Source organism: Pteropus medius, unplaced genomic scaffold (genome assembly GCF_902729225.1).
Source record: "Pteropus medius unplaced genomic scaffold, Ma_sr-lr_union100, whole genome shotgun sequence".
Lineage (NCBI taxonomy): Eukaryota > Metazoa > Chordata > Mammalia > Chiroptera > Pteropodidae > Pteropus > Pteropus medius.
In genome coordinates, this window is record NW_024346150.1 from 833,320 (window position 1) to 857,542 (window position 24,223).

Consider the following 24,223-nt stretch of genomic DNA (forward strand, 5'->3'; position numbering starts at 1 on the left):
GCAGTTTCACACACATGCCAGGTATCCCCTACACACACACGTTCTTTCACACACTTAGTGTCACCTCTGGGTAAAACCTGCTTTTGGTGGGTTGACTCCCTTGGGTACAGGAAGAAACTGGGGGATGTATGAGGGTGACTGAGAGGAGTGAGGTTCAGGTTGCTCAGAGGAGAAATTGTGACCTGCCATCAGGAACCCCAAATAAAGAACAGCATCTCAGCATCTGGGGTATAACTGGGGGTAGGGCCTGAATCAGTTGGCTGAAGGGGTCTGGAGATACAGACTGGGAAGTCATGCACACATGGGCGGAGGATGTGTGTGAAGATGGGCAAAATGCTGATCACTGCCAAAATGTGTTATCAGTACCAGAGATTCATTATACTATTCACTCTTCTTGTGTATATGTTTGAAGATGGCCATAATAGAACTTCAAAAGAGTTGTAAACAGTGGCTGTGTATCTCCATGTGGGATGTGTACCCTGCTGCAGGTGTGGAATCAGCTCAGAGACCTCCAAGTATGTGTGCAGAGATGTGAATCCACCACCATGTACACGTAGTGTATTATGCAAACTGCAGCACGCATTGCAGTTGGGGACAGCACCTGATGAGGGCAGGGGAAGAAGCTTCAGTTCTGTCCATGCCCTCCGCACTTACCCCAGCATTCTGCAGAGTGATTCCCCTCATGATCACAGGCCATTGGTGCTATCGTGTCCGTGCAACCAAGTATGTGAGACAGGGCAGCTGTGTGCCTGAACTTGTGGCAGGGCGTGTAGGTGTGTGAACACAGCTATTTGTGTGTGAATGCTGGGCACTGAGTGCAGATGTGGAGGGGTGCAACTTGTGAGGCTAGGCAGGGTCTTGGTGACGAGCCCAATGGCAGTGGACTCCTCACTCTCCTTTGCACGATTCCAGGCGCCGCTCCAGTGCCTCCTCCCCCGAATCTAGCTGTATGGAGGGCGGGAGACACCTGTTGGGAGGGCTGGGAGCGGCAGTGCAGACTGGGGCCTCTCCTACTCCGTCCCCGCCCGCCCTGTCCCGCTTGGGTCCCGCCCCCGTGGCGGCCGCCAGCAGAGCAGCGTGAGCGCACCGCAACCAGAGGTGCGCACCGCTGCAGGAGCGCACAGCTGGGGACCCCGCGCAGGGAACCGAGCCAAGGCAGGGGTCACCGGAGAGGCGGGCGGAGCAGAGGGAGAGCCGTGGAGACTCAGGGGGCAGCGGGCCGCTCCAGGCTGGTGAGTGAGGCAGCGGGGTGCTGGGAGCCATAGAGCGGGCGTCGAGACCCCGCCGTCCCCTGCCCTCCCGGTCTCACCCTTGTCCCGGGCTCTGCCTGCGCCATCCTCTGTTCCCGCGCCTCCCGGGTTCTAGTCCTCTGTTTCCGCCGCGTCTTTCGGTCTGTTTTTTCCTCTCTCTGTCTGTCCCCCTCTATTACTGTCTAGCCCTGTCTCTTTCTAATCGCTCTCTTCTGTCTCTGTCTCCTGCTGCATCGGTCTTTCCTGTTCTTTCTCAACCCCTGTCTAATTGTCTCTCTGTCTCTGTCTCTCTCTTTGGACTGTCTGTCACTCAAGTCTTTGATATTTATCTCTTGCTCTTCTCTTTTACCGTCCCTGTCTCTCTGCCCAGTATCTCTATCAATCTCATCTCTCCCCACCTCTGTCTCTCCATTCTTGTATCTGCCTGATATCTATCTCTCTCGGTCTTGGTTCCTCTCAGTCTCTGTCTCTCCCCACCTCTCTCTCTCCTGTCCCTCCATCCCATCCCGTCTCCATTTCCATCTTCATATCTCCCTGTCATTGTCTCTGTCAGATCCCTCTCTCTCACTCTCCTCCATCTCTCTCTGTTTCTTGGTCCTCGTTACCCTCTTTGATCTGTTCAGTCTCTACCTGTCCTCAATGCTCATTTCCGTCTCTTTGGCTGTCTCTCCTGCTCTTTCTACATCTCTGTCAATCCCCAGGAAAGCAATCTTTCTGCCTTTTTCCTTATGGCCCCCCTGCACTTCCCTGAATCCATGACCACCTCCGCTTGTGTTGGGGGTTGTGGGGCAGCAAGGCCCAGCACCTATAATTCCCTCCCCCACAGGCGGCCCTTTCTTCGGGGCCCCGCCTAATGCCAGGCCCCCCACAAGTGGTGGGACTGCGCCTGGAAGCTGTAATGGAGGCCTTGCAGAGGCAGCAGGCTGCCCGACTGGCCCAGGGAGTGGGGCCATTGGCCCCTCCACGCCCACCGCTACAACGGCACCCCCTGCCTGGCACCCGGATTCTGCAGGCCCCTGAGGGGGCCTTGAGGGAGGTTGGGGCTGAGGAAGAGGAGGATGCCCAGGAGGATGAGGAGGAGGAGGAAGCCCAGGCAGAGGAGGAGACAGCCGAGCAGAGCGATCCAGGGACCCTGGGCCCCAGCTCACCTTCCAGACAGCCCCCTGGACCTCACTCCCATGAGTGGACCTACGAGGAACAGTTCAAGCAGGTAGGACTCCCTCAAGTCAGGCCCTTCCCCCTTCCTTTTCTCTGGGCAAAAGCAGAACCAGATGATTAGTAGCCCACCCATCCCCACTGCCTTCCGCAGGCTTGGAAGACAGAGACACAGAGACCTAGAGAGAGATAGTGGAAAGACTGAAGGATAGATAGTGACAGGAAGGGAGAGACAGGCACCCAGAGACATGGAAAGAAGTGCATAGGCACACACTGAGAGGTGTAGGAGACACCCAGAAACATGGGGGCCGACAGATTGGAGGTTTTTGATGAGGCTGGAAGGGAAAGTGGGAGGGGTATAGGAACCTTCAAGAATTCTTTTGAGGGGGGATCTGGGGACTGGGGATTCCAATGCCAGCACCATCCTACCCTAACTTTTCACATATCAAGTCACAAGGTTATATTCCAGTGACCAGTGTGAATATCCTGGGCTGCCTGCTTCTGGCTTTGGAAGCAGGATGGAAGTTGCCACTCCTTTGACAAACTGATATCCTCTTCATCTCTTCCCTGTCACATTCCCCCAATCAAAACCTCTCCCTGGCTTGAGTTCTGTGGGTGACAGTTCTCAGCCCATGATGGCCACTACAGCCGCAGTGTAACTAATAGGCCCCTGTGCAGCTGAGAATGACAAGATCTTACTCATAAGGCCTTATCTGAAGTTCTTTCTCCCTGTGGAACCCATCTGGATGTTATTTTAAGTTACAATTTCAGGTTGTCACTATGAAGGTATTCTGCAGGGATATGACTCTAGGTATGCTATTCTGAAGGGTATTGGTCTTGGGTATTTTCCAAAAATGTTTATATAGTACTCTATGGCATTGGCGTACAAAGGAGTGTACTCAGGGCTCTGTTACTCTGGAGATGTGGCCGTTTCTCCTGGGTATAATTCTAGGAATTATTACTTGCAGAGTGTTTTACTTATGGGCATCCATCTAAGACATAGGGCTCGGTTCTTGTAGGAGCGTAGCTCTAAAGGTGAAGTTCTGGGATTTGTTATTTGTGGGTGTTTTTCACTGAGAGTTCTTATTGGGGAATGGAGTATTACCTATGGGTGTTACTTAGAGACTGATACTCTGGGTAAATGAATGTTACTCTAGGGATTGTTCTTCCTGGATGGTATTTTGGAAGTGATACTGGAGTTGGGGATCCAGATGACTGGGAATGTGTGGGATGACCCCCTGGGCCCTTCAAGTTCTGACCCCACATGTCCTGGTTGGTACAGGGCCATTGCCTCTGTGATAGCTTCTGTAGTGGGCAGGTCATTGTCCCTGGAAAGAGATCAGAGCAGAAGGTGGGCTGAGGAGCCCCAGGTTTCAATCCAGGAGCTTCTCAGCATCCATCTTGCCCAAGGGATGGGTTAGAGGCATCTCTGCCCCTCATCTCCAGCCCTGGCACACAAGAGATGTGAACAGCAAGATGCCCTTGCAGGAATGAACAAAAGTGCTCAGATATATGTCAGTTTCCCCAGTGTGGAACACAGTCCCAGCCTGACTTCCTCTCTGGGGCTCTGTGCATGCCCTGGAGGACAGGCTGAGCCTCTGCAGCTTTCTCTTTTCCCCTACTCCCCAGGTATGTGGTTTGACCTGCCCAGGGCACAACTAACTAGTAAGGGTTCTCCGTGTGTATTAGAAAAAGTGTCCTTACCTGCCCCCAGGGGGAGAGAGCCTAATGTCTGAGAGTCCACATTTCAGACCCCACTTACCCCTTCAGCTGGGGACCCTTATTCAGGGGAGAACTTGAGTTGGGGCTCCAGGGGGAGGGGCCTCAGCAGAGCTGGAAAATGACCTTAGTCCTTCCTTAGCTGTACGAGCTCGATGCAGACCCCAAGAGGAAGGAATTTCTGGATGACCTGTTTAGCTTCATGCAGAAGAGGGGTGAGTGGGGTGATGTAAGGGAAGGACTCCCATTTACCAGGTTTGAGGATGGGAGACCTCAGGGTTTAGTCCCCATGTTGGGTCCTCTCCACAGAGGCCTAAGCTTGGCAGCACCTATCTTTTGGGCCCTCAATAGTGCCCTTAACCTCTGACCTGGCCCTCCTCCTCCACCCAGCGATTAATTAGTGGCCAGCCCACTGGCAGGTTAATGAGTGTGAGATCAATTGGGAGGGTGGGAAGGGGAACTGGTGGGGGGCTGGCCTGGAGTGGGTGGTGGTTCCCAGGACTAGGGGGCTGGGAATGCCTTGCTCCTCTTTCGCGGACCCTTCCTCCAGCTTTGTCTCTCCTCAGTTTCCCCTCGCTTCAGGCAGGGAACACCCAATGTGCTCTACAGCAGGAAGGATGGAGATTAGACTAAAGGAAGGACTTTTTGAGGGGTAGGCTGGGGACCATGTGAGTTGAAGCTTTGCATGAGGAGGAATTCCTTTCCAAGAACCTCAGAGCTGAAATAGAATGCAAGAAGGGTCCAGGAGGGGATCAGGATGGGCGGCAGTTCATCACTTAGGCTTCTCCCCAGATTCATGGGTCCGAAGACTGACTCATTATCTCTCTCTACAAAGCTAATTAACTCACTAGGAGCTTGGCCTGATAAGCTGCTAATTAACTGGCTGCACCGCCCCCCTCCCCTTAATGCGGCTGCTGGACAAAGTCCCTCAGGCCCCCACCCCAGGCCCAGCACCCCTTTCAAGTCCATTCCTAACCAGGGGCCTTCAGTGGGGCCCAGATCCTTTTGCTCCCAGGGAGACCTAGTCATTCTGGTTCCAGTGTACCCTCCCTGCCCCTTCCTCGAGGTCTCCCCTCTACTGGGGGTTGGGTTAGGGTGGTCTGAACAGGCCCCAGAACTCCCCCTGCACCCCCCAGCTCTGCCTCCCTCTGCTCCCACTGAAGGGGGAGGAGTCCCGCGGGGCCGATAATTTCCCCCCATTAATCAGGCCGCAGCTAATTGTTCGGGTCCAAAGGCGCCAGCGAAAGGGGACGGGATCGGTAAGGAATTAACTGGGGCCCATCGCTCAGTGCAGACAGGCCCCTTTGTCAGGACTGGCCGGTGGGGGCGGCGCGGCTGCGGAGTTGGCGAGCCGAGGCAGGAGCTGCTGCTTCTCCCATCCACCATCCCTCAGCCTCAGGCAGCCACCCAGGGCCGCTGCTCAAGGGAGTCCGGCTCCTCAGCACTGTCAGAAAGTCCTTCCTATGGTCTATCCCAGGGGCCAGCAAACTAAAGCCTGTGAACCAAACCTAGTCACCTGCGAGATAAGAATGGTTATTATATTTTTAAAGAGTGTAAAAAACTATAAGACAAATAACATTTCCAAACGTGTGAAATTCGAATTTTATTGGAGCACCCCTTAAATATTCCCTAGAGCTGCTTTAAGGCTATAGTGGCAGGGTGGAGCAGTTCTGAAGAGACCATTTGGCCCACAAGGCCTAAAACATTTACATGTGCCCCTTTACGGACATTTGTCTACCTGTGCTTTAGCCTCCAGTCCTTCCTGCTATAATGGAGGCCTTGGGGGCTCTGTGGGCTCTACCTGAAATACCACCTCCCACCTCTCCCTTTTCCCCTCCTTTTTCGAGGTCCCGCCATGTACCCGGGCCTCGTCCAGGCAGCCCAGGATCCTGCAGACCGGGCCTTAGTCTTAATGTCCTTTCTGCCCATCCCCTAACCAGGAACGCCAGTGAACCGTGTGCCCATCATGGCGAAGCAGGTGCTGGACCTGTACGCGCTGTTTCGCCTGGTGACGGCCAAGGGTGGCCTGGTGGAAGTCATCAACCGGAAGGTGTGGCGCGAGGTCACACGCGGCCTCAGCCTGCCCACCACCATCACGTCAGCCGCCTTCACTCTACGCACCCAGTGAGGCCAGGCGCGCCAGCAGGAGGAGGGCTGGAGGAGGGCGCGGGAGGCGGGGCCTCGGCGCGTGGCTGGCCCCAAAGCGGGCGTCCGGGTGTGGGGCCGGTGTAGAGCCGGATCAGCGGGACCCAGTTTCCCACAAACACACTCCCTGTCCCCCACCTAGATACATGAAGTACCTGTACCCATACGAGTGCGAGACGCGGGCGCTCAGCTCCCCAGGGGAGCTCCAGGCCGCCATCGACAGTAACCGGCGCGAGGGCCGTCGACAAGCTTACACAACAGCCCCGCTCTTTGGCATGGCGGGGCCGCCCCCTCGGGGCACTCCAGGTCCAGCCTCGGGTCCTGGCCCCGCCCCGCCCGCGCCCACTCCGGGTCCTCGTCCCGCCCAGGGCTCCGCCTCCGGCCTGCCAGCCCACGCCTGCGCTCAGCTGAGCCCAAGCCCCATTAAGAAAGGTATGAAGAGTGAGGCTGAATTTTGAGGTCTCTGAGATCTAGAGGGTCGCTGAAATATAGAGAACATTAAAATGCAGGGATTCTGAAGTGTGGGAGGCATGTGGTTTGTGCCTCTTGTGACCTGAATTATTTAACAAGAGAGAGCAAGAAAATCTCCCGAATTGTCTTGGACCACCCTAGACATATATATTGGCCCTTTGGGCTCTCAAGCTTCAGAGCCTCTAGGCTAGGGCTCTGGACAGGAGTAGAGATTGAACTTGGTGCTTAAGCTTTGGTGACCTCCCTTGGTCCCAGGCCTGGGGGAAGAACCAAATGCAGAAACTGAGTTGGTTGGGCTAGGGGAGCTGAATGACCTGTTCTTTCAGAGGAGAGTGGAATTCCAACCCCTCAACTGGCACTGCCTGTGGGTCTGGCCTTGGCACCTGCACGAGAGAAGCTGGCACCAGAGGAGCCTCCAGAGAAGAGGGCTGTGCTGATGGGGCCTATGGACCCACCTCGACCTGTGGTACCCCCTGGTTTCCTGCCCCGTGACAAGGTTCCCCTAAGGGGTGAGGAGGGGCTTGTTGCTGATAGGGCTTTGGGCCTGTGCACTGTGGGAGGACAGACCCATCACCTGATAGGCATTGGAGGTGGGGCAGATATACTGCACAATAGATAACCCTGTCATTACAAGTGTGAGCTGAAGTGGAATGAGGACTGTCTATAGGGATGGAGGGGGAACTTGTAAGTCTGAAGTCTGATTTTTCCATATGTGACTCTCCTGCCTCCTGGACAGACGAGCGTCTGGATGGGCCTCTCAATCTGGCAGCCAGTGGTATCAGCAGTATCAACATGGCCCTAGAGATCAACGGGGTGGTCTACACTGGTATGGGTACTGCAGGCTGTCTATACTGGCATGAGGTTAGGGGTATTTACACTGGCATGGGGATTTTAGTCTTTTTCTACTGGGATGAGGTTCAGGGATATCCAAACTTGCATGGGTAACATGGGGTTCAGGGGATTGCTACACTGGCATGGGTTAAAGGGGGTATCTATATGGCATGGGGTCCATTAATCCCCCATGGCATGGGTACCATGGGATGTCTGCCTTGTCATGGGCCTAGGTATCAGTGTAAATATTTATTGTTTACCTGTTTGAGGATATCTGTATTGGCATCGGAGTGTCTAACTGACCCAAGGGAATTTTCCTCATGGGTTCATGTTAGGGGTATGTGTGTAGTGTTCTAGCCATCAGGACACTGACTTTTGTTTCCTTCTTCTGTTTCTGTACCCTACCCCCTCCTGCTTGTGCTTGCCTTCTACCATCTTCTCATCCCTTTGCCAGGCATCCTCTTTGCCCGCCGCCAGCCTATGCCAGCTTCCCAGGGCCCAACCAACCCTGCACCCCCACCTCCTACAGGGCCCCCTTCCAATACCTTACCCTGAGAGCTTCCACTTGGAATTAAGAGTCCCAGCCCCATTGCTGGGGGGAGACACATCCTCTATCTTGATTCTCCCAGGGTGCTGACTCTAGGACTCAGCCCTGGGAGGTGACCACTCCCCCACAATGCCATGTGGACTTGAAGCCAAATAGTTTTTGTGTTTTTTTTCTTGATGTTACATCTACCTCATTATAAAGGGAGGGCACTTCCTCCCTGGCCAACTTCAGCAGCATCTACCAAAGAGTTCTGCTCCCAGTAACCCCCCTCATCCCCTCATGTGCTTCAGTGTCAATGACATCTCTAGGACCCTACCTCTTCGAGTCAGACCTGCTTCCACAGGAGCCAGGTGAAAGGTTGGGGTTGGGGTGTTGTGAGGGAGATGTCCCTCAGGTCACATCTGGACAATAAAGCTGCAGTCCTTTCCTTCTCCATGCTTCTTCTCCTTGTTTGAGTCTGGGGTTTGGGGAGGAATTATGTGGTATATACAGGCTGCATTTGGCCAGGGGTTCTCAGAAGGGAAGACAGAATAGCAAAGGTCCATGAGGATTGAAGAGCAGGGTCTCATGAATCATAGTGCTCGGGTTCAAATCTCAGTTCTGCCAGTATAGTGACGAGTGGCCCAGGGCAAGGCACTTGATGGCTTGAACCTTAGAAAACTCCAAAAGTTTATGGTAGCTCACGGGGCCACCTGACCTATGGGAAGGGACCAATCCTGGAATAAAGGGTATATTTATATGTGCAAATTTGGGGAGTTTGGTGGGAAAACCTCTTTGCAAGAAGAAAGTCAAAGGTTGTCTTGACAAACAGGAACAGGAATCTAGAGTAGGGCCTAACAGGTGGCCGTTGCCTGGGTAACCAGACAACTTTTGATACCTTTCCCTGGCTCAGCCAGTTACTTCCGGCACTTAAGACCTGAGTTGTGACGTCACTTCCTTTCTGGGGGCGAATGCGCACTTGGATTGGCCAGCCTTCTCTATTTGGTCGGATGTCCCGCCCTTTGACTGTTCTGCAGCCGAGGCGGGGCAGTGCTAGCTATGGCGGCTGTAACCGATGTGCAGCGGCTGCAGGCCCGAGTGGAGGAGCTGGAGCGCTGGGTGTACGGACCAGACGGGTCGCGCGGTTCCCGGAAGGTGAGCGACCTGGGGTTCAGTGGTCCCTTTCTAAGGCAGAGCAAGAGCGGTATACTGGCCCAGTCCTCGGGGTGGATGCCACCGCTCCAGTACTGTAGCCTTGCAGCCCAGCCTTTGAAATAAGAAAGGTCTGAGACCACCCGGAGCATATTGAACCCTCGGGGTTCATTCCCATGCAGGGCACTGCGGGTTATTAGGCTCACTCGAAATGGGCTCAGTATGAACTGTGACTAAGACTCCGCCCCTGCCCTCACAGGCCGTTTGGAGAGACTTGACACACTCGAGAAGCTGACTAATGAGAGTTTCAATAAGAGCTCAAGTCCACAATGGAAGAGCCGTCATGGAGCCCTGTGTAATTAATTGCCAAATGAATTGTGCAGAGAGCGGTCCATAGAACTCCAGAGGAGGCAGAGCGCAGGTGCATAAGGAAGGCTGGGGGAGGTGGGTAAGAGGTGAGGTCTGAGAGGACTAGAATTAGTAAGAGAAGGAATTGTATACTGGATATTCCAATGTGGACCGGCACTTCTTCACACCAAGGACTAAATTTTGACAACTGTGAAGCTCAGTTGCTCTCTCATCCCCTTCTTACTATGGGAAGACCTATGGAAGGTGGAGTGTCAGGAATATTCTGAAATTAAATGCATCAGTGGTAATGATGTCTGTACACTTCTTGTGGAATTAATTGTCACAGCTGATTGTTCCCCATTTGAGAACTGACATCTCAAAACATTCTCTCCCTTTGACATCAATGATGCTAACTGTCCTGGTTTTCTTCCTACCTCTTTGGCTGCAGCTGCTCAGTCTTATTTGCCTCCCCATGTATTTGACCCTTGAATATTGCCATTCCTCACCCTCTAACCCTAAAACCTAGGTAGGTTCAGTCAGAGAGGTAGGAACCGGGGAATTTAAATAGTATATGCTACTGCCCCACAAACTCTAAAATAGTTCATTACCTTCTCAATCAGACTTGAGATGCCCCAAGGAGTACATGATTATTTCCCCTTTCACATTGAGGATTCTTGGAAGGTGGAGTTGCATCTCCTTTAATACAAGAGAAGGGAGCAACCTAGATTTCTAGGACAAAGCCTTGAAACAGTTGGTGAATCTTGGAATTAACTTCCACTTCCCTTATAGGTGGCTGATGGCCTGGTTAAGGTGCAGGTAGCTTTGGGGAACATCGCCAGCAAGAGGGAGAGGGTGAAGATTCTGTACAAAAAGAGTAAGTGTTGCCTTGGGGTGTCTACTTGCCCTCCTTTCCATGCCTATGCTTCCTGGGACCTGGGACCTGGCCCTTCAGCACAGTAGGTCTCTGGAGTCACCCTTTGGGGATAGAATGAAGTCACCCTTTGGGGATAGACTGAATCATTTCCCTGCTGAAATGGTGAATCGGAGTGTGCTTTATATTTTGTGGTTGAACTCCAAGCCCATGACAGTGTCCTAAGTTAGAATAAGAGCTCTGCTTGAAAGGTCCTCTTGGTGAAGGAGGGTGAAGGGGTATGGGATTTCCACAGGCAAGGTTCAGAGGCGGGAACTTAGTCACTGAGAGCCCCAGCCTTGGTTCGGCCATGCCTTCTTGAGAATATCAGCTCTAGCGACCTGCTCAGTAACTAGAAATCAGATAAAACTCTGGCTCGTCTTGGTGGCACTGAGAGGCTAGGGGCCTTCCACCCCTGGTGAACATAGGTCATTGGGAATATTGAGGGCTCCAGGGTTGGGGGGCAACTGTGTTCCCAGCTCTAAAGTTTGAGGTCAGCCAGCAGGTGATCAGGGTAGAGACAGGAAAGTGGGGATAGGGGGCCTGGTGGAGGCCTGCTTTTGGACACTGTGGGTATCAGCTCATCACTCAAAGCTCTCTGCAAGGTAGACCACTCCCCCAATATCAGTCATAAAACAGATTTCCACTCCCCAACCCTATTCCATTTTCCATCTTGCTGCTTTTCTAGTTGAAGACCTGATCAAATACCTGGATCCGGAGTACATTGACCGCATTGCCATACCTGATGCCTCTAAGCTGCAGTTTATCTTAGCAGGTAGTCCTGGACAATGTGTATATATGCATCTGGGGATGTGAATTGTGGGGGAAGTTGGTCAGAGAGATGGCCTCCCTACCTGTCCTCTCATGAACACAGCTCTGGAAACTGCTCTTTGGAATTCTGGCCTAGCTCTAGGCTGAGGCCCAAGGTGGTCCTGTGGTCTTCTAGTAGACATTGGGTCTAGTATATTTCTGAGCCAGGTGCAGGCCATGGTTTTAGCCACAGTGGGAGCTACTCCAATGTTCTATCAGTGGGCTGCCTCTAGGATTGTTCTTTAGAACCTTCCTCGCTTTTGCTCACTAGACAGAAGAGCTTCTAGGTAAGGGTGGGGGCAGAGAGCATTGCACTTGGAAGAGGAGAATATTGGTATGAGTTTCAACATCTTTCATGTGAGAAAGCTCTGGGATTTCAGAGTTCTAGACAGGAAGTATTGTCTTAACAATGTCTGCTAATCAGCCAGCCACTTCATGAGGGTTTGCCAAGCACCTGTGTTTGTCATTCATTATAAAGATTTTTAATGACCATCTGCTGTGATCCAGACTGTCTTAGGTGTGAGGTATACAATGGTGAACCAGAACGTCCCTGAGTCATCTCCATGGCTCAGACATTGAGTTAAGGAGATCTTTTCTTGCACTGACTCTTGAGTCCAGCCTCTTCATCCTTTCCTGTGACTACTGCCTCAGTGTTCAACCCGTTACACACGAACAGTTACAGTCTCCTATGTTTTCTTTTTGACCCTAGTCTATCCCATTCACATGTGGTCCAGTATCATCTTCCTAAAACACATTTCCAACATGCCACTTTGGCTACTTTGGAACCTCAGTGTCTCTCTCCTTGCTAAGATAAAGTTGTAAAACCTTAGCGTGCCATTCAAAGCCTTCTATAGTCTGCCAGACTTACCCCCACCCACAATTCTGTTTCCTGTGTTCTCCTTGCTCTAGTTCAGTAAATTGTCTTTCCTCTACTAATTGACAAGCATTCTTGCCTCCAAATGTTTGACATAACAGTCCTCCCTTTTTGAATGCCCTTCTCACTCCGCAGTCATTGAAATCCCCTATGCAGAGGCACGCTTTCTTCACTGGACTCTTCTGTTACTGTCCTAGCTCTCCAGGAGCTTATAATTTGTCTGTGTATCTCAGAACCACTGAGCAGAATCTGCCTGGCAGTCTGCCACATGTCTCCTCTTTCGACCTTCCCAGGAGCCCTTGAGTGTGGGGATCCAAGTCTGAAGTACTTTGTCTTCTGTGGCCTAGGAGGGACTCACTGAATTTGTTGATAGGAGGCTAGAAGAAGAGGCCTTAGAGTTAAAACTTGGAGAAAGGTGGGATTTGGAGAAACTTAGAGGCTTCTTGGGCATAAGATGGGTCAGAGCAGAGGCATACAGGAGAGATGGGGGCAGAATGGGGGGATGTGCACCTAAAGAAGGGGGCAGTGGGCAGAGTAGCTGCCCCAAACTCCAGGACCCAACCATCTTCCCTGCCAGGTCCTCAGCCCCCTTCATCAGAGTAGCAGTGCCCAGGCTTGCCTCACTGACTTATTTTATCTGTTTATGCCTCAGAGGAGCAGTTTACCCTCTCCCAGGTTGCACTCCTGGAGCAAGTGGAGGCTTTGGTGCCCATGCTGGACAGCGCTCACATCAAAGGTACCTTTCCACTACTCTGCTTGGGGAGGTGTGTGGATGGGCAGGACTTCCCTGGGCTCAGACCAGGTCTGCTCCTTATCTTTACCTTTACCCTGGGGGTACCTGCCTCCTGCTATGGGATTAAAATTGCCAGGGCAGAGAGCTAAGTTTCAGAACGCCAGGCACTTTGGGCCTGAGGACACTAGTACAAGCCCAGCAGCTCCCAATTCGATTCCTTCTGCCTTTTACCCCACCCCTCAGCATCTGTCCATCAGGGTGCTGCAGAGTCCGGATTTTACTACAAGAGTCCCTGCCGGGTATGTGGATGTGTGTAAATTCTTCCTGCTAAGAGCAGTCCCTGGGCTTGGGTTTTGACAAGCAGACAGTGACTTTAATTGAATCCAGATATCCATCTTGTCTGTCTCTGAAGGTATTTTTCCCAGCTTCCCCTCCCTACACCTGATAGCTGCCTGCTGAGCATCTGACAGCCTTAAGCTTGGGGCCCAGCGTGGTGGCCAAGGCTTTGGGTGTTGGATTCCAGGTAGCCAGCTTAGGGGCCTGGCATTCATCTTTAGCCCACCTGTAGGCTCCCTGTTCCCTAGGCCAGGCAGACCTGATTTCACTGGGGTGACAGCAAAGGGACAGGTTTCATGATAGGCAAAGATCTTTACCTGGCCCTGCTTACAGCACTGGGGTGGGGGTATGAGGCAATTCTGGGGACCCCAAGGTTTGTCTTCTCCTAGGGACCTGTATCTTCCCCTCCTTTTTGGGTCCTTGAGTAAGACTGGGGTGGGAAGGGAGCCCCACCACTACCTCCAGCTGCAGTGGTCGATGAAGCCTGGCGTTTGTTTAGCTTCTCCACTCAATACTCTAATCCTGCCGAAGACCTAATAGACTATTGAGCAGTCCCAAGGGAAGGCACAAGCATCATTGGGCAGTGTTCGTTGTGTTTTATAGCCGTTCCTGAGCAAGCAGCCCGCCTGCAGCACTTGGCCCAGATTCACATCCAGCAGCAGGTATGGAAGGGGAGAAGACCGGGAAAATAGCCTCAGGCTCCCCAGCTCCTCGGAAAACTTGGGGTTTTATCCTTTATCTTCCATCTGCCTTAGAGAGGGGAAGGGACTTGCCAGGTCTCCTGCCTCCCAGAGTAGGGCTATTCAGAGACACCAGAAGGTTGGTGTTGGGAGGTACCCGAGAATTCCTGGGGATGGTGTTTCCTTGAATATAGGTGGAGGAACTATTTTTTCACTATTCCCAGGCTCCAGTGTAAAGTTCAAAAAGGGTTCAGAAATAGAGGACGGGAGGAGACATATACTAACAAATGTTTCCTTAAAAGTATGGTCCACTCCCGCTTCCATCAGCCTTAGGACTGTAATTAGGGCATCCATCTTAGAACCTCAAAGTACTCCTTTAGAAATTTTCTTCTTTTGGCTCTGGGGTTAAACATCACTTTTTCTAGGCTGTATGGGGAGTGGGGTCCCTAATAAGACCAGAAAGTTAGTGGGAAGTGGAGGCTTCGTCCAACTCCTTTCTCTGCCACACCTTGGCCCCGCAGGACCAATGTGTGGAGATCACTGAGGAGTCCAAGGCTCTCCTGGAGGAATACAACAAGACTGTATCCTTTCTGCTCAGCCAGGCCCCTGAAGAGTGATGTCCAAAGCCCTGTCCTTTTGTTCTGTCTCTAGCTCTGTCTCATCCTGTCCCAGCCAGCCTATTCCCATTCCCCCACCTTCTTGGCAGATGCAAAATCTCTATACTACCTCACTCAGACTCCTGTTCTGACCTTGACCTGGGACTAGACAATGCTTCTCTCCAAGCAGTTTGTGCAGTGGGATGAGCTGCTTTGCCAACTAGAAGCTGCCAAGCAAGTGAAGCCAGCAGAAGAGTGATGGCTGCTCCCCATCCCAGGGTGGACCAGGGCAGGCCAGGGCAGCCAAGCTCCAGGGTCCTATACCAACCTGCCCTTGTAGCAGAGCAAGGCAGCTCTGTATTTATTGGATTCACAGCCTACCTGTCTGCACTCAGGTGGGGCCCTGAGATCAGATGTCTGGCTACTTGAGATTTGTTTGTTGCACACCCTCCCCTCATCAGTACCCTATTCCAGTGACAATAAACTGTAGAGACCACTGGAGGAGTGTGCTGTCTTCTTGGTCTAGGATGGGATTGAGGGAGGGGGAAAGGGGGCAGTGGAGTTGTCAATGTTCCTGTGGTTGAACCAGGAGCTATACTCATCCGGTCTTGCTTTCTGGGAGGTGTATGGCCCTCAGGATAAATTCGCTTGATGTCAATGGAACATTCATTTATGTATCCATTTACCCCACATTTACCAAGAACCCCTCTAAATGTCAGATTCCATGCCAGGTGGGGAAGACACAGGTAGGGTCCACCCGATCCCTCCCCTGCACAGGCTAGCTGCTTGAGAGAGTCAAGGAAAAGGGCAGTCCCACCAGGTGGGAACAAGGTCTTTAGGGGCACAGAAGGAAAAGGGATGGAGTGGGGAACTCTGGAGGGTGATAAGCAGGCTCTTTGTGAGCCAAAGGAGCAGCATGTGCAAAGGCAGAGAGGAGCCTTGAAGGTGCTCTCTGTTGATGCTATTAGCCGAGAAGGGGAGCCCAGAAGAGGTCTGATGCAGGAGTTTGGGCAGGCGGGGAGATGACGGTGAGGGTGGGAGCCGCTAGGGAAAGCGACAGAGCTTGATAAAAAGCTGAAACAGATTGACACCTCACTCCACCAAGTGTTTGCTGCCCCCTTGTGGTCTCCCAGAGTGCTGTGGCTCCAGGCCTCTTTCCAAAAGCCTGCGGGACACCCCACCTGGGCTCTCACTAGCATTTCAAATTGAGCATATCCGAACCTAAGTCTGAAACTGGGAGACATCCCAGACTCTTCCTTCTCTATCCAAACGGTCTCCAGCTCCTCACCACACCTACCTCCCAACTTAATCTACTTTTCTCTACTTCCACTGCCATTTCTCTACATCATTCTTTCAACAAATCCTTTAAGCATTTGAGTACCTATTACACACCGGACGAGTCTCCGTGGACACGCCCCTGGGACCCTGCGGCCTGGAGTCACCAGTGGTTGGGGCCCGATTTCCCTATCCCTACCCCATCCTGCGCAGGAGCCAGAGTGAGCCGCGCACACGAACTGATTTGGTCCCCGATGACCCCCCCCTCTCTCCGCCCCCATGGCTTGCCAGTGCCCACAGAATAAGGTCGAAGCTCAGAACTCGGTGACCCAGGCTCTCGCCTGAGCAGCAGCGGCCATTCCAAACGGAACCCCTTGCTCTTGTGCTAAGTAAAACTCGCAGCTTCGCCTTTGCTGTGGCGTGCTCAACTGGTAACACCAGACCTGCCACCTTCCAAGGGCCAAAGCCTCCTCATTCTTCGGGGGCAGGACTCCTCTGACGGCCGCTCCTCTCCTCCGCAGGGGTCTCCTCTCTCCAGTAGGAGTGCCCCTTCCACCGAGCGGCATAGAGTGGACTACGCTTGTGTTCCAGTTCCCCGGACTTCGCGACTGAGCTCACTCCTAGACTTCCTAGTCATTCTGTTTTCCGGCGGAGTCCCGCGGGCTCCGCCCCTCGGGTCCTGCCCCGCCCGGCGTGCGCGGCCCCGCGGCCTCGGCGCGCTCCTGGCCCACGCGCCATCTTGGCTCTGGCTGGAGCTGGAGGCGGGCGTTACCGTGGCGGTGAGACCCGGAACCCAGCGGGGTGGGGTAGCAGTCCTGGAGGCGGGGGACAGGAGAGGTCAGCTTTTTGGCTGCTGCGGCTGGCGGGACGCTGGGGTGGCCTATGGAGATGGAGACGGCGCAGGTCTGGAGGCCGGTAGTAGCCGGAGCAACCCTCCACGTCAAGCCTCTGCTCCCGAGTTTCTGAGTGACCTGTTTTGGGGGGATGACCCTGGGAATCTCTAGGTGAGGGGTGCCCCGCTCTGCCCTAGGGGTTTTAGAGTGGGGGAGGGGGTCAGTTATGTCTTTGAGGAGCATTTTGGTGGGGACACTTGTCTCTGCGTGGGGAGCTTGGGGTGTAGGAGCTTGGCCCTGTCCTCTGGAAGTGATGGAGGACAGAGCAGGTTCCCTCGAGTTGGGGGAGACCAAGCCCTGCACTGAGAGACTTACAGGGGCCTTTGGTGGAGAATGTAGAAAGAATGCAACACATGCCAAAGTTAGAGTCAAAAGAAAAGTTTATTAGAAAAGGGGTAACACTCCACGGACAGCATGGTTGCCCCTAAGAGGCAGAGAGTGAGAAAGCCGAGGACAGTGAGAGACAGAGTAAAGAGTGCAGAGAGAAAGAGGGATTGACAGACACTGAGGGACAGAGTAAGGACAGTAAGGGACCCTGTGTGTTTGGGGAATTCGGTTTATGTATCATACTTTAGTTCCTGTGACTTACAGTTTAAAGACTTTGATATGGACATACAATGAGGAAGGAGAAGAGTATGTTGCTTGAAAGGCCTGCTGGCATTTCCCAGCCTTTGATCCATAGGTCTCTATGGTTTTAGCCATAGGGAATGAACGATTTTATTTGTGTAGGGCAGCCATGTAAGGAGTCTGTTTTTTCCTGTTTCCCCTTCATAGATGTGGGAAATGGGTTGTTAGCAATCCCAGCAGAAATCTTCCTTTGTTCTGCAGCCTGGCTGCAGAGCTGATCAACATATTGCAGTCTCTGAAATGTAGCTTGGTTTAACAGTTCTCTCGCCTCCTCCCTATATTAGAAGTGTAAGGTGAGGGGACCTTGTCCCTGTCCTGGGAGAGCCTGGGGTGAGGAGCTCTCAGTTTTGTTCTCAGAGAGTCTGGGATGAGGGCCTGGACTCTATCCCAAGGCGCCCAAGATGCTCCCCGCCCTTGGGATGCCCCCTCTGAGGGGACTTGGCCCTATCCCAGAGAGCCCAACATTTGGGGAATTTGGTTCTCTCTCAGGAACTCCAGGGTGGAGGGAGGGCTATGGCCTTGTCCAGGGGAAGGGGTTTATGAGGTACAGCTCTTGCCACCGTCCTGAGAAGCTGGGAGTGAGGGGATATCATTTTTTTCCCTAGAAAGTCTGGAATGAGGAGTAGGGCCATGTCCTGGAGAGCCAAGTTGAAGGGATAGCCTGGCGCACATTGCCTAGCATTTATCTGACACTTCCCTGCAGTGGGCAGCAAGATCCAACAGCAAGCAGATGGAGCACTACCGGAAAGCTGGCTCTGTGGAACTCCCAGCACCTTCCCCGATGCCCCAGCTACCTCCTGATACCCTGGAGATGCGAGTCCGAGATGGCAGCAAAATCCGAAACTTGCTGGGGCTGGCACTGGGTAGGTTGGAGGGCGGCAGCGCAAGGCATGTGGTATTCTCAGGTTCTGGCCGGGCTGCAGGGAAGGCTGTCAGCTGTGCTGAGATTGTCAAGCGGCGGGTACCAGGCCTACACCAGCTTACCAAGCTGCGCTTCTTGCAGACTGAAGATAGCTGGGTACCAACCTCACCCGATACAGGCCTAGATCCCCTCACAGTGCGCCGACACGTGCCTGCAGTGTGGGTACTGCTCAGCCGCGATCCATTGGACCCCAATGAGTGTGGCTACCAGCCTCCAGGGGCACCCCCTGGCCTGGGCCCCGCACCTAGCTCCAGCTGTGGCCCCCGACCCCGAAGAAGAGCTCGAGACACCCGGTCCTGAAGACCTGCTGAGCAAGCTGTTCTCCAGGCTTGAATGTCTAGGATGGCTGTGCCTTCTTTGAGAAGCCTCTATAACTGTTCAACATCCTCAACAAGACTTGAATCCACAGAAGTGGGCCTTTTTGTTCTGCTTCCCCTTCTCTCTGCTATGAAGAGTGTCAGGTGTGCAGTCTCTGCCAGGTTATGGATTGCTTAAGAAGGGCTTACTTTGCCTTCCATCTACCATTGCCTCTGATCTGCTTTATGACAGAGGTGCAGGGAGTATGTTTGGAAATAAAGGTTTCTCTAATGAGCCTCCCTCTGCTCTGCCTATTGCGTGAAAGTGGGATTAAGGGAGTGGGAGTCTCTGCCCTTGTCCCCCAGGAGCTCACAGGCTAGAGAAGGGAAAAGTAGCCTCAGGCTAGTGCCAAGATGATCTAGAGTCGTTAAGAAGTCTCAAGAAGTAACCTGATATATCTATACCTCTGGGTAACTACCACATGCTTTGGGCTGGTTTAGGGACTCTGCCAGGTACCAGGTCAGACATTTTTTTCCATCTGCGGCATATATTGTAGTAATTAAGATCATGGTCTCGAGCATTAGACTGCCTGGGTTTGAATCCTGGTTCTGCCTCTAGTTTATTAGCAAGTTACTGCTTTGTGACTTTGGGGAAATTACTTCTCTGTGCCTTAGTGTTCTTATCCATAAAACGATATAGTACTTACCTCAAGAGATGTTAAGAGGATTGAAAGTAGAAAGATACACATATAGCTCTTAGGTACCACCCGAGTATATAGTGCTATATAAATGTTAATTGCCTAATTATTAATGACTAGCTTACAAACATGCTTTTTCTTAAAAACATACCTCAATCTCACATCTCCCTTCCAGGTCTCATCCTTGCCTTATTACCCCTTGCTGCTCATTTCCTTGGCCTTAGACTCTTAGATTCACTCATGGTCAGGCCAAGGACATGAGGAAGTGAAGATTGCAGTGGTAGCCAGGGCACTGCAGGGACCGGAGCAGGTTTGTGGGCAGTGGTAGACTCAATAAAGAGTTGAGTCTATTGGGTCTCCTACTAGATTTTTAATTTTTTTAAATTTTATTTTTCAATTATAGATGACATTCTGTATATTAGTTTCAGGCATACAGCATAGTGGTTAGACATTTATGTAACTTACAAAGTGATTCCCCTGATAAGTCTTCCCACTGGATTTTGAGGTCTTCTCCAATGTGTCCAGTAGGCTGAGTGTCCAGTCACCTGGAAAGCACAAAGTTAGGGCTCTTCTGACCGTATGTTGTAGCAGGGTGGGCTCAGCAATTTGAGTGTTGAAGTGGTGTTTGGCTGAGTCTGGGGAGGAGGGCTTGAGGTGTTGGGGAAGAAATGGTTGGGGGATTGGAGGCCTAATTAGGGTTTAGAGCAGAGATGAGGAAACTATAGGGCCAGCAGGCTGTGGTCAAAACTTGGAACACTGTCATCCTTCGCTTTCCAAAGTAGGTTGCCCAGAGTGATGTGGAAGATCCTGAGGGAGGCGCAGGTGATGGAGATTCAGAGGATATTAGGAGAAACAGGAAAGCCTCTCAGCAGCTGCCCAGCCAGGCTTCTCAATTGCAGAGGTCATGGAGCATCCAGCAGACCCCTAGAGGCTGTGGTGATGACTCAGGTGTCTTACTACCAGCAACCGCCTGACTTCTCCCCATTCTCTTTGTGGCTAATTCAGGGTTTTTTCTCCCTCCCAGCTTCTGCTTCTTGCCTTTTCTCTGAGCATCTCCACTGATGAGTCTTCTACTATCAACACCTCTCTGTCGTTAGTCCCCAGAGCTTTGGGACCAGGCTACTATTGCAGACTATTGATCTTTGGCTCAGTATCCCATCCTGATCCAGTCTACTGTGTCTAGGGTGGAATGATCATGTGGAATAAGCATGGTGACCTACACTGAAGGAATGCTTCAGTGAGGTGACATCACAAGCTCTGGGAGTCCTATGAGGGGCTCCCAACTGGGCAGCTCGTTATTAAGCCACCACCTGGTATCTCCAGGAAGATGGCAGGAGTAGTGTGGAGGGAAACTAAGCTGGGGTTAAAATCCCTCAGGAAGAAGTGTCTCAGAATCAGGAAATAGGCCACAGGCTGAGGAAGAGATGGCTAGTGATTCCGGGACTTTTCCCCTCCTTGTCCTTTACAGAGCCCAACTGGGGTCTACAGGAGGAATTGAGAGAGGGAGCCAGAGAGAAATGAGACTTTTGGAGGTTGGAAAGCCTGACCAAGCTTAGGAAGGAGTATAATTGTTGTGTCAGTCTCTTCTTACTTTATCTTTAAGCCACTGTAGTATGGCTTTTGCCTCCATAATATTTTAGAAAAGGTTATGTCATGATACAAAAGGTAAGGAAATAGAAATAGCACTTTTAAGAAGTTGGATTGTGAATTGGAGGAGAGGTGATAAATAGCTGAAGAGGAATGTAGACTACAGATACAGAGAGAGTTTTTAATTAACTATTTCTAATGAGTTGGCATAGACTTGAGCATATTTGTAGGCTGATGGAGGAAGCCAATAGGGAAAGATGAAAGATGCAGGGGATTGTGGATACCTCATAGGATGAGACTCTTGAGGAGGCAAAAGGGTAGGAGACCCAAAAGAATGGCGGTATGGACCTCCCAAAGGGAAGAGGAAAGATCCTGCCCTGTAACAGGAGGGAAGAAGCTCAGGATGGGTATGTATGCAGATGGGTGTGGAGGTGAAGGTGGGACATGAGGGAGTTAGAGTTCAGAAGACTTCTATCTCCTCTTGAAGCAAGAGTCCAGCTCTGCTGGTAACAGTGGAGCAAGGAAGTTGGCAAGAAGGTGTGAGATAGTTGTTGCAATTAGGAGAGATAACAAGGAAGGTATAGGAGGGTGACTAGGCAGGGCTAAACCCAGTTGAGGCTGGTGACCATGAACATGTAGTACATCAGGGTTTGTGAGCTCCAGCAGTGCCCACAGGACAGATGAGGACTCAGAGAAAGCACTGTTGTATTCTTCCAGACTGAGGTCAAGACAGGCAGGAATGATTGAAGAATAATGAGACTGGCAAGAGAGTGCATGCAGTAAAAGACCAAGGAATCCAAATTGGGTTGAAGAAGAAGTGAAGATAGAAAGGGGCAGGAGTCAGTGGCTTGGGGGTCCCTATGAAAATATCTGGGGTAGGATGAGGAGAGATGCAGTAGTTCAGAGAACTACGAGAGGGCATTGTAGCTGTATCAGTTTCTAGGGCTGCCATAGCAAAATACCACAAATTTCCTGTCTCCGTTTTGGAGACTAGAAGTCTGAAATCAAGGTGTCAGCAGGGCCATTTTCCCCTGAAATCTGTAGGGGAATCCTTCCTTGATTCATCCTAGCTTCTGGTTAGCTGGCAGTCTTTAGCCTCCTTGACTTTTAGATGCATCACTCCAGTCATCCATCTTCACATTATCTTCCCTTTGTGTGTATCTGATTCTGTGCCCAAATTTCTCCTTTTTATAAGCATCAGTGATATTGGATTTGGACTCATCTTAATGACCTCATTTTAACTTGATTACCTCTGTAAAGATCCTATTTACAAATTAAACCATATTTTGAGGTATTAGAGGTTAAGATTTGAACATAGCTTTTTTGGAGGGACACAATACAATCCATAACAGTAACTAAAGGATAAGATGGAAGAGTCAGTGGCTTTGAGAGTTTTAGGAGCTGACAGGACTTGGTTGTGGGCATGAGAGTAGATAGCTGAGTGGCCTGGAGGAAAAGTTACTGAAGATGAGGTTGAGGAATTAAGAGGCCAGGGAGGATGGTGTGTGTGTGTTGGGTAGGTTGGGAGGAGCATCTAGCTGGGTGATGGAGTCATCCAGGATGGAATATGCTAAGCATTCTTACTACCTGCCTTAGAGGTGGCATGTATAGTGAGTTAGCCCTGAAATGAAGACTTAAGAACACAGTATGACAGAGTTACGTACCTCCCATGTCCAAGCAGGCAGCAAGTCCTGACAATTTTGCTTCCTAAGTCTCCATTCCCACAACCTCTGTGCCCCTCATTATCTGGCAACAGTCTCTTTACTGGTCTCCTTCTTTGCTCTCCAAATCGAGCCACTAGCTGTTCCCTTTGTTTAGAATGCTTTTCTGCTAGATACCAGCATGACTATCTCCTTCCCTCCTTCAGATCTTTGCTCACATGTCACCTCAGTGAGGCCTACTCTGACGACTCCATTTAAGATTGTAGTCAACCATTTCTGATCTTTCTTACTCTTCCTCCCCCCACCCCCTGTTTTTTTGCCTTTTAAATATAATCTCATCCTTTAATGTTTTGTTTATTGTCTCTCTTCCTCTGGTGAGAATGTAAGCTCCCAATTGACAAGAATTTTCATTTTTTCCACTGTTATAACCTAAGGATCTTGAACATAATAGGTGCTGGATAAATATTTAATGAGTGAATGAATGAATATTGAGCCTCCAAGTGTGTAGCCATACCCAGATCTATCATTTCTCTTAGTCTCCTCATAGCCAGATTAGAGGACAAGATTCAAATTCACTCACTGGATAGCCTCAAAGGACACCCTTGCCTGGTCACTGCCATGGCTCAACCCATCTTTGGCCCGGTCCTCTTTGACCCTGGGCTCTGGCCACGCTAATGCCTCACTTTTCCCACGTGCCATGAGATTTTCTGCCTGAGCCTTTGCTCTTGCCATTCTGTCTGCTTGGAACTCATCAAAAGTGTTCAGAGGACACACATGCTGGGCTTTGAGCACTGTCTCCTAGGGACGTACCTCCCCACTTCCCTCTATTTGTCTGGACCACCAGTTTGGAGCTTAGGGGTCAGGCCTGATTCCGCCAGGCATCTCTTCTACTTTGGTTCTTGCGGTGGGAAAGGTGATGTCTGGCTGCACTTCTGAGACTTGCCAATAGGTGGCAGGATTCACAAAGGAATAGCTCATCCCTTCCCTTTCCTGAGTCTGCAGAGGTCTCCAGGAGCTTCAAGATAGAGATGATAGTCTAAGATTGAAACTTGGCCCGTGGGCTCAGTGACCTCTCAGTTATTCAGCAAACAGCTAAAGATCACCCACAATGTGACAAATATAGTCACTGGGCTCGGAACTTCCAGCCCCATGAAGGTAATAACTATATATACAGATAATATTGGTGTGGTAAATTTGGAGATTAGGGAAGTTCATTTAGGCTTAAAGAGTTCAGAGCTGCTCATTCAGTCTCTGGGAACAGGAAAAACTTCAAAGAGGAGGTGATGCATGTGTAGAATCTCAAAGAGCTAGAAGAAAAGTGGAAAAGATATTCTAGGTAAAGGGCAGGCATGAGCTAAGACAGCGGTGAGAAGAACATAGAGATGACCACTGGACCTTGAAGTTCAAGGCAGGGAGTGTGAGGAATGAGGCTCAGAGATGAATGGGGCCAGACTGGAAGGGTCTAAGTGCCTGGCCAAAGGTCTTGGACTTTTTCTTTAGGGTTATGGAGAGTCACTGAAAGCTTTAAGAAGGGAGTGATGTGGAATATCAGAGTGGGTTTTAGAGCTCCGACTGCTAAAATGTGGAAAGTGGATTTGGGGGCACAGGGTAGGAAGAGCAGTGAGGAGGCTTCCAGGGGGATGGTGAAGCCAAAATTATGGCTGGAGTAGTCCCTGGAGAATCCCCTACCAGCCCACAAGAGCTTTCAAAGCCTGGCACTTTGAAAGG

At 51.4% G+C, this 24,223-nt stretch overlaps 3 protein-coding genes across 8 annotated transcripts; all 3 read left to right on the forward strand.

The window, feature by feature from the left end:
* The first annotated feature begins 1,424 nt into the window (after nucleotides 1-1,424).
* ARID3C (AT-rich interaction domain 3C) lies at nucleotides 1,425-9,091 on the forward strand. Its single transcript, XM_039875513.1, has 7 exons — nucleotides 1,425-2,460; nucleotides 4,267-4,339; nucleotides 6,065-6,248; nucleotides 6,412-6,701; nucleotides 7,067-7,249; nucleotides 7,477-7,566; nucleotides 8,026-9,091. Exons 1-7 carry the CDS (start codon nucleotides 2,104-2,106, stop codon nucleotides 8,124-8,126), a joined length of 1,278 nt encoding a protein of 425 aa, XP_039731447.1. The 5' UTR covers nucleotides 1,425-2,103; the 3' UTR covers nucleotides 8,127-9,091.
* A 6-nt stretch (nucleotides 9,092-9,097) lies between these two features.
* DCTN3 (dynactin subunit 3) lies at nucleotides 9,098-16,279 on the forward strand. Of its 3 annotated transcripts, none has more exons than XM_039875514.1 (7): nucleotides 9,098-9,252; nucleotides 10,387-10,471; nucleotides 11,196-11,282; nucleotides 12,844-12,927; nucleotides 13,864-13,922; nucleotides 14,462-14,521; nucleotides 15,915-16,279. In XM_039875514.1, the coding sequence occupies exons 1-7, from the start codon at nucleotides 9,157-9,159 to the stop codon at nucleotides 16,137-16,139; spliced, it is 696 nt and encodes a 231-aa protein (XP_039731448.1). In that variant the 5' UTR covers nucleotides 9,098-9,156; the 3' UTR covers nucleotides 16,140-16,279. The 3 variants fall into 3 exon arrangements, with proteins under 3 accessions (XP_039731448.1, XP_039731450.1, XP_039731451.1); XM_039875516.1 differs by lacking the exon at nucleotides 15,915-16,279 and adding an exon at nucleotides 14,706-15,035; XM_039875517.1 differs by lacking the exon at nucleotides 15,915-16,279 and adding an exon at nucleotides 14,676-14,815.
* Nucleotides 16,280-16,470: 191 nt separating this feature from the next.
* Nucleotides 16,471-18,846, forward strand: RPP25L (ribonuclease P/MRP subunit p25 like). 4 transcript variants are annotated; one of them, XM_039875518.1, is made up of 2 exons: nucleotides 16,471-16,590; nucleotides 18,035-18,845. In XM_039875518.1, exon 2 carries the CDS (start codon nucleotides 18,062-18,064, stop codon nucleotides 18,551-18,553), a length of 492 nt encoding a protein of 163 aa, XP_039731452.1. In that variant the 5' UTR covers nucleotides 16,471-16,590; nucleotides 18,035-18,061; the 3' UTR covers nucleotides 18,554-18,845. The 4 variants fall into 4 exon arrangements, with proteins under 4 accessions (XP_039731452.1, XP_039731455.1, XP_039731454.1 ...); XM_039875521.1 differs by having other exon boundaries at nucleotides 16,524-16,590; nucleotides 17,937-18,845; XM_039875520.1 differs by having other exon boundaries at nucleotides 16,533-16,648.
* The last annotated feature ends 5,377 nt before the right edge of the window (nucleotides 18,847-24,223 follow it).